Genomic DNA, 7,500 nt, shown 5'->3' with positions numbered 1-7,500 from the left:
TATGTGAGATAGCTAAATACCTCTCTTTAACTCCTCACATGGATGCAGCCGTTCATTGTCTAAAGCACTCTTCACTTCCTCACAAAGTGTTTTATCAACAGGCGGTCCCCCCCCCCCCCCCCCCTTGACGACCGCCTCGCCGCTCTGTTGCCATAGATACGCGGCGCTGGTTGTAGAGAGTCTGTTCTCAGGACGGGTTGTTTCTCAGGTCTCTCTCACTGTGTTGTGCTGCTCCAGCTTGTTTATGAGACACCGACGCTCCTTGAACGCACCGTAAACACGGAGGTCACATGGTGCGTCTGCAGCCAGAGGACAAACTGATGTCCTTCTTTATTTACTGGTCCTACTGTTAATCTGACAGAAGCAGCTTCTATAATTCATCTACTTTTGTTTTTGAAAATGACACAAAAAAGTGTGACTGAGACATTTTCTTTGTTCAAAAAAACAATCCTTCAAATCCTGTGACAGACTTGACTGCTTTTTGTGTCAAGCAAAGAAAAACATGTCAATACAGTAACACATGAATACAAAATGAATCAAATGACTCGTCACGGTGATATTTGACAAGTTCTACATCCTGTGTTTCAGCGGTGTTGTACAGGAGAAGGTCAGGAGAAGGTCAGGACTGCTCTCCGTCAGACTCACACTAACGTGTCGTCAGCAGAGCAGAGCAGCCTCAGCAGCATGTACAGCTGCTCTCTGTAGGAAGAAGACTTCAGCAGATAAACTACTGAGGGTCCTTGTTGTTGAAAGCTACGATATAAGGATCCCACTTTATGTTAATATAGATTGAAATGAAGGGATTCGATTGGCTACTTAGAAAATGAATGCAGAAAAATGTAGGTTATATATTCCTTCCTTTCTACGGAGCTGATGCTGCACATAGAGGAGCAGTTTCAGTTTGACTCTTAAAAGCAGAGCAGAGAGACTCCACAGAAGGGTTAGGGTGTTTGAAACCACATTATCATCTGATTTCAGCTCCAGTCTGGAGCAGCAGCAAAGGGAACAGAGGTTCTTCTTCTCTTCACCCGGTGGTTAGTTCCCTACAACTAAACTTTTAGTTCCCTACAACTAAACTTTTAGTTCCCAAACTACTAAACTTTTAGTTCCCAAACTACTAAACTTGTATTCCTCTACGACTAAACTTTTCTTCCTCTACGACTAACTTTTAGTTCCCTACGACCAAACTTTTAGTTCCCTACTACTAAACTTTTAGTTCCCTACGACCAAACTTTTAGTTCCCTACTACTACACTTTTAGTTCCCTACTACTAAACTTTTAGTTCCCTACGACCAAACTTTTAGTTCCCTACTACTAAACTTTTAGTTCCCTACCACTAAACTTTTAGTCGGGGACCGTAATTTCGTCTGCGACCAGGAAGGAGTGAAAATCCGTCTTCCTCCTGCAGACAGCATGCCTCCCCTCACTGATCACACAGTTATTGACACAGAGACGTGCCTGGACATCTGTTAGTCCAATCCTTCACAAGTTCCCTGGAAGTCGCACCTTTAAAATCGACCGGTTGTGTCCGGCAGGATGTGACAGACTGACTCTGCGTTTGTGGAGACGGCTCACCCACAGCTGCATGGATCGCCCCGGCTGTTCACTGACAAACTTGCTAATCCAGAACACAGCGGGACGGAGGGGAGTTGGATGGAGGATGGAGTACCTATCAGGAGTGTGTGTGTGTGTGTGTGTGTGTGTGTGTGTGTGTGTGTGTGTGTGAGACCCAGTATGGAGTCTTCCAGCTGGATTTTTCCAGTTTTCACAGCTGTGTGTGTGTGTGTGTGTGTGTGTGTGTGTTTTAGAGCAGAATGTTTTGACGTCCTCGTAGCGACCTCGTCTCGTACCGTTTACTCTGTGTGGAGAGAAGACATCAGACCTCCTGCTCTCAGTCCAGCTTCACTTTACACTGATGACAGTCTGTGACTTTTTAGGATTTCAGTGATTTAATGTGAACCAAGCAGCCGTCTGCCCTCCTGTGGATGAAGGGGGCCGTCCTAATGAAGGAAGGTCACCTTGTGAGCGTAACGCTGGTTTTCATTTCAACCAGGATCCTTAAAAACATGTCATCCTCATGCTTCATGTATCTCTGCTGTCAGGTTTAATACATCATCTCTAATGAGGCCTTAAAGAACACTGTGTGTGGTGAGGTCAGAACAAGCTCTTTAAAGGATGACCTGAAACTGATGCACTCGTCACTAGAAGCTGGACTTTCTTTTTCCCGTTGATCCCTGGAGCGTGAACGTCTTCGTGGAACGCCTCCACCTGTTTCCGTGGGCTCGGGCCCCGTTGACTCCACAGGGCCTCTCTGTCTGTGTGTTTGTCTAATTGGTTAGCAGCTGTAGTGAACGAGGGATAATTGATCGCAGGGCAAGATGGTTGATTTGCAACTCGACCGAGCTAATAATGTGTTATTGATCGGAGCGTTAGCGGTGAAGAACACCAGAGACGTGTAGAAAGTTCTGCTCACGGTCGACGCTCTCAGTTCTTCTTTAATCTGCTTCAGTGATATTACACCTCGCTTCGCTAACAGGTGATGAACCGCTGGCTTCGGCTCAGCGCTGTGGACTCGTATGTTATGAGGAGGAGATTACGTTCACCGCTGGCTGGGCTCAGATAAGCTCAGGGAGGTCAGAGGACGACTGCGCATCATTCATGCGTTGATAAGCGTCTCTCAGTAGGAGCCTCTTTGTGTGAACCGGGAGCTTCTGCAAACAGTATTTCCTGTACGAGCCACACGGTTCTGCTTCACCGACTCCTGGAAGCTTCCGCCTCATCGAACTGCGTTCAGATTTTAATCAGCCAGTAAACGAACCCTTAAAGTTTAATTGCACATTTGAAATGATTATCTTTGAGGTCGGAGGTCTCTCTCTCTTTAGTTTGCTCATCGTCTCCTGCAGCCTCCCTCTAGTTACCTAACATCCTCGCCTTCATCCCACGCACTCAAACCCAAATGTTGCACCTTGTGCATCCTTCCTGTTGCTGTGTCCTCTTCCTGTTGTTGTGTCCTCTTCCTGTTGCTGTGTCCTCTTCCTGTTGTTGTGTCCTCTTCCTGTTGCTGTGTCCTCTTCCTGTTGTTGTGTCCTCTTCCTGTTGCTGTGTCCTCTTCCTGTTGTTGTGTCCTCTTCCTGTTGCTGTGTCCTCTTCCTGTTGCTGTGTCCTCTTCCTGTTGTTGTGTCCTCTTCTGTTGCTGTGTCCTCTTCCTGTTGTTGTGTCCTCTTCCTGTTGCTGTGTCCTCTTCCTGTTGTTGTGTCCTCTTCCTGTTGCTGTGTCCTCTTCCTGTTGCTGTGTCCTCTTCCTGTTGTTGTGTCCTCTTCCTGTTGCTGTGTCCTCTTCCTGTTGTTGTGTCCTCTTCCTGTTGTTGTGTCCTCTTCCTGTTGCTGTGTCCTCTTCCTGTTGTTGTGTCCTCTTCCTGTTGTTGTGTCCTCTTCCTGTTGCTGTGTCCTCTTCCTGTTGTTGTGTCCTCTTCCTGTTGCTGTGTCCTCTTCCTGTTGTTGTGTCCTCTTCCTGTTGTTGTGTCCTCTTCCTGTTGCTGTGTCCTCTTCCTGTTGTTGTGTCCTCTTCCTGTTGTTGTGTCCTCTTCCTGTTGCTGTGTCCTCTTCCTGTTGCTGTGTCCTCTTCCTGTTGCTGTGTCCTCTTCCTGTTGTTGTGTCCTCTTCCTGTTGCTGTGTCCTCTTCCTGTTGTCGTGTCCTCTTCCTGTTGTTGTGTCCTCTTCCTGTTGCTGTGTCCTCTTCCTGTTGTTTGTGTGACTCAGAGAGAGGTGTAAGGAATGTTGTGTCGTCTCTTTTCCCAGAGGCCCGCCCCGGCAGCTAGAGGAGAGGTCATCACCATGACGGCGTCCTCGCGGGACTCCACCCCCTCGTCTGTGGCCGGCCTCTTCCTCCTCCTCCTGCTCCTCTTCCTCGTCCCGGCCGTCACCACGCAGGACGCCGACGTCCCGACGACCCCGGTGCCGTTCGACCCGCTGACCCAACCGGAGTGTACCAAGAAGGAGCACCCGAAGGTCTCCATCCAAGGTAAGAGGTGTTAGTGTTCTCCAGACAGGTCAGGTAGGGTTAGGATTAACAGTTTGGAGTTGTCCGTGTTGTGTTTTCACTTCATGGAAGTTAATTGTTACATTTTGGGTCGCCTGAAAAAAAAAAAAGCTGAAGCTACAGGTGATCCGTAAGAACCGTGGAGTTAATTCTAGAAGAAGCTGCAGAAGGTGAGGATGCAGAAGAGCATGGAGCTGGACTTCAGATCTCTCTCATCTCCTCTGTGGGTTTTCAGAACGGGGTTCAATGCAGCCAATGATGCTGTCCTGCATCTTAAAGGGGACAGAAACACATGCATGCACCACAGGATAAACAGCTTTCATAAACACACCGCTGCAATAAAAGCCTCGGCGGCGTGCGGCTATAGAGCAGCGGCGGAGAGCAAGGAGGACCAGATGGAAATGATTGTGTAGAATAATGTCGCTCTCTATCGCGCCCTTCATCTGCACCGTGGGCCAAGAACACCAGGTCTTCCTCACGGCGTGCGGTGGAACGGAACGGGTTTATTTTTACCGGGGGGGGGGGGCTCTCAGATAGATACGGCACAATGAAAAGGTAAACACACACAGAATTGCTGTGTTTATTTCTGAATGGGGCTGTTTGTGTTCCGTCTGCCGGCGGCGCTGACTGAGATTGGAGGCTGGTGGGGACAGAGACTCACAATTGAAGACGAGGCCTGAAGGTTTTCTTGTGATTAGAAATATAGCAGAGACCGTTCTCTCTCCAAGCCTCCTGTGAGCTCCAGGGTCAGCCGCTGTGGGGCTGAACTCTGGCTGATGGAAGTGAAGAGCTCCGGGTCACGCGGTCCCGTCTCTGCTGGTCTACGGAAGCCGGCGGTCTCGGCCTCCGGACGTCCAGGTCGGCGTGCCTTCAGAGAAGGAGCCGGAGAGCTCAGCGTTAGCGTTAGCGTTAGCGTTAGCGTAGAGAGAAGGCCTTCACACAATGAGCGTGTCAGAGAGACGCTGAGATCAGCTTCTGTGGTTGACGAGCGCTCTGCAGCGGCGTGGGGAGGCGCTGCCTCGGTCTCCTGGAGGAGAAGACTTCACCGCCAAGGGGTCTGCAGTGACGAGTCTGTGTGTGTCTCTGTGTGTGTGTGTGTGTGTGTGTGTGTGTGTGTGTGTGTGTGTGTGTGTGTGTGTGTTTGCCTTTTCATCCCACTGGAGCATACAGCTCCATCCGCACGGTTCTGCTCCGGCTCCGCGGACTCGGACCTGAATGTTGTCATTCGTTCGGGACAAACGAACCGATGCATCGATCACTGACGATTCATCCTGAAGACAAAATCAGATGTTCTAGAACAACTTAGTGCAACCTGAAAATGAGACGCATCAGTCATGAGAGTCTGCTCTCCATGATGGATGTCTGGGGAAGCGCTGCACCGATCACTGATGTTTTCACATAGCTTCATCAAATATGTAATCAGAGTATTGTTCTGCCAGTGGAGAGTACATTGACCTGTCTTCAGAGTACAGAGTACCTGAGCAGGTAGTGATAATGTAATACTGTGATATTTAAGAAACAAACAGTAAAATTAAACCAGATAAACGAGTTGAAATTAAGTCCAATTAAGTCCAGCATATAAACTGTGAAAATTGTTACAAAATTACATTTTGCAGGTTCATAGAAATAAAACCAAATCTGGACTCTGGTCACAAGACACATCACTGGGTTGGAGTCTTCACCTTACACACACACACACACACACACACACACACACACACACACACACACACACACACACACACATGATGTTTCCTCCACACTGCTTCAAAACACGCTGTGGAGGAACGTGAACGAATCTAGACCAACATCAGACCAGCTTCTCTCTGACCCTCACTGCAGAGCGGGAGTAATAGCAGCATTGGAACCATGAAGCCGTCCACACACACACACACACACACACACACACACACACACACACACACACACACACACACACACACACACACGCTGCTCATGATCTAGATGGATGATACCGGCTCGCAGCATGAGGCCGTGGGTCTGATAGGAGCGTGACATGAGGGCAGAGTGGAACGCTCGGAATCTAGATATGAGTCTGTTTTTGAGAATGTATGGAGTCGGCCGTGTGTTATGTTATGAGGCCTGTGTGTGTGTGTGTGTGTGTGTGTGTGTGTGTGTGTGTGTGTGTGTGTGTGTGTAATAGATAAACTCTAACCCTTCATCACACCCAGTGCAGCAATATCCATGAAGGCAACAAGATGCTTCATGAGGGAGCATGAGCAGGAAGGTAATGGTTGATAATAAGAGCTGTGGCTCAGAGGAGGAGGAGTCTGATGCTGGTGCTCAGGTATCGCAGCAGGTCCCAAAGAAGTAGTCCCAACATGTAATCTGATGGTTTTGTGTGCAGGGACACGAAACGTCCATCTTCTGTTGTGTCTACCAGGACGAAAACAATAATCAACCTTCTTACAGTAAACCTAAACTGTACGAAGACATTTGAAGACCAACCGCCATGACTAAGTTGTTTTGTCATGTAATGTCCAAAATGGACCTTTTGTGAAAAGCACCGATATATTTCATTCTGTGAGGCTGTTGGACGATCATCTGGGTCGTCTGAAGAGACAAAGAAGAATAAAAACTGCTGCTGTTGCTCATTTCCTGTTTAAATCTTGTCTTTTCATTTTCTTTTCATGCTCTCGCTCTCTCTCTCTCTGTCTCTCTCTCTCTCTCTCTCTCTCTCTCTCTCTCTCTCTCTCTCTCTCTCTGTCTCTCTCTCTCTCTGTCTCTCTCTCTCTCTCTCTGTCTCTCTCTCTCTCTCTCTCTCTCTCTCTCTGTCTCTCTCTCTCTCTCTCTCTCTGTCTCTCTCTCTCTCTCTCTCTCTGTCTTTCTCTCTCTCTCTCTCTCTTTCTCTTTCTTTCTGTCTCTCTCTCCCTCTCTCCATCTCTCTATCTCTCTCTCTCTCTCTCTGTCTCTCTCTCTCTCTCTTTCTCTTTCTTTCTGTCTCTCTCTCCCTCTCTCCGTCTCTCTGTGTCTCTCTCTCTCTCTCTCTCTCTGTCTCTCTCTCTCTCTCTCTGTCTCTCTCTCTCCCTCTCTCCGTCTCTCTATCTCTTTCTGTCTCTCTGTCTCTCTGTCTCTCCGTCTCTCTGTCTCTCTCTCTGTCTCTCTGTCTCTGTCTCTCTCTCTGTCTCTCTGTCTCTCTATCTCTCTCTCTCTCTCTCTCTCTCTGTCTCTCTGTCTCTCCGTCTCTCTGTCTCTCTCTCTGTCTCTGTCTCTGTCTCTCTCTCTCTCTCTGTCTCTCTGTCTCTCTGTCTCTCTCTGTCTCTCTCTCTGTCTCTCTCTCTGTCTCTCTCTCTGTCTCTGTCTCTGTCTCTGTCTCTCTCTCTCTGTCTCTTTTTGTCTTCACGCTCTATAATGGACAGTAAACTGTATTGCCCTCTTCCTCCGGTCCTGGTGTCTCCTTCATCGTTTGGGTAATGGTGTTGTCGTTTAGCCGCCGTGTCT

General features: G+C 48.5%; 1 protein-coding gene across 1 annotated transcript in view; it reads right to left on the bottom strand.

The window, feature by feature from the left end:
* Positions 1-4,189: 4,189 nt before the first annotated feature.
* Positions 4,190-7,500, bottom strand: part of slc49a4 (solute carrier family 49 member 4) — a 14,016-nt gene continuing 10,705 nt past the window's right edge. The window contains exons 6-7 of the mRNA XM_068733765.1: positions 4,752-4,906; positions 4,190-4,310 (exon numbers count right to left, since the gene is read on the bottom strand). Of these exons, the coding sequence (XP_068589866.1) occupies positions 4,190-4,310; positions 4,752-4,906 (276 nt within the window). The remainder of the gene's footprint in view (positions 4,311-4,751; positions 4,907-7,500) is intronic.

The sequence above is a fragment of the Cebidichthys violaceus genome, unplaced genomic scaffold, assembly GCF_023349555.1.
Source record: "Cebidichthys violaceus isolate CVI_PGR_0920_01 unplaced genomic scaffold, fCebVio1.0.p SCAF_11, whole genome shotgun sequence".
Taxonomy (NCBI): domain Eukaryota; kingdom Metazoa; phylum Chordata; class Actinopteri; order Perciformes; family Stichaeidae; genus Cebidichthys; species Cebidichthys violaceus.
The sequence above is the reverse complement of the archived record's forward strand: the minus strand, read 5'-3'. Positions and strand labels throughout refer to the sequence as shown.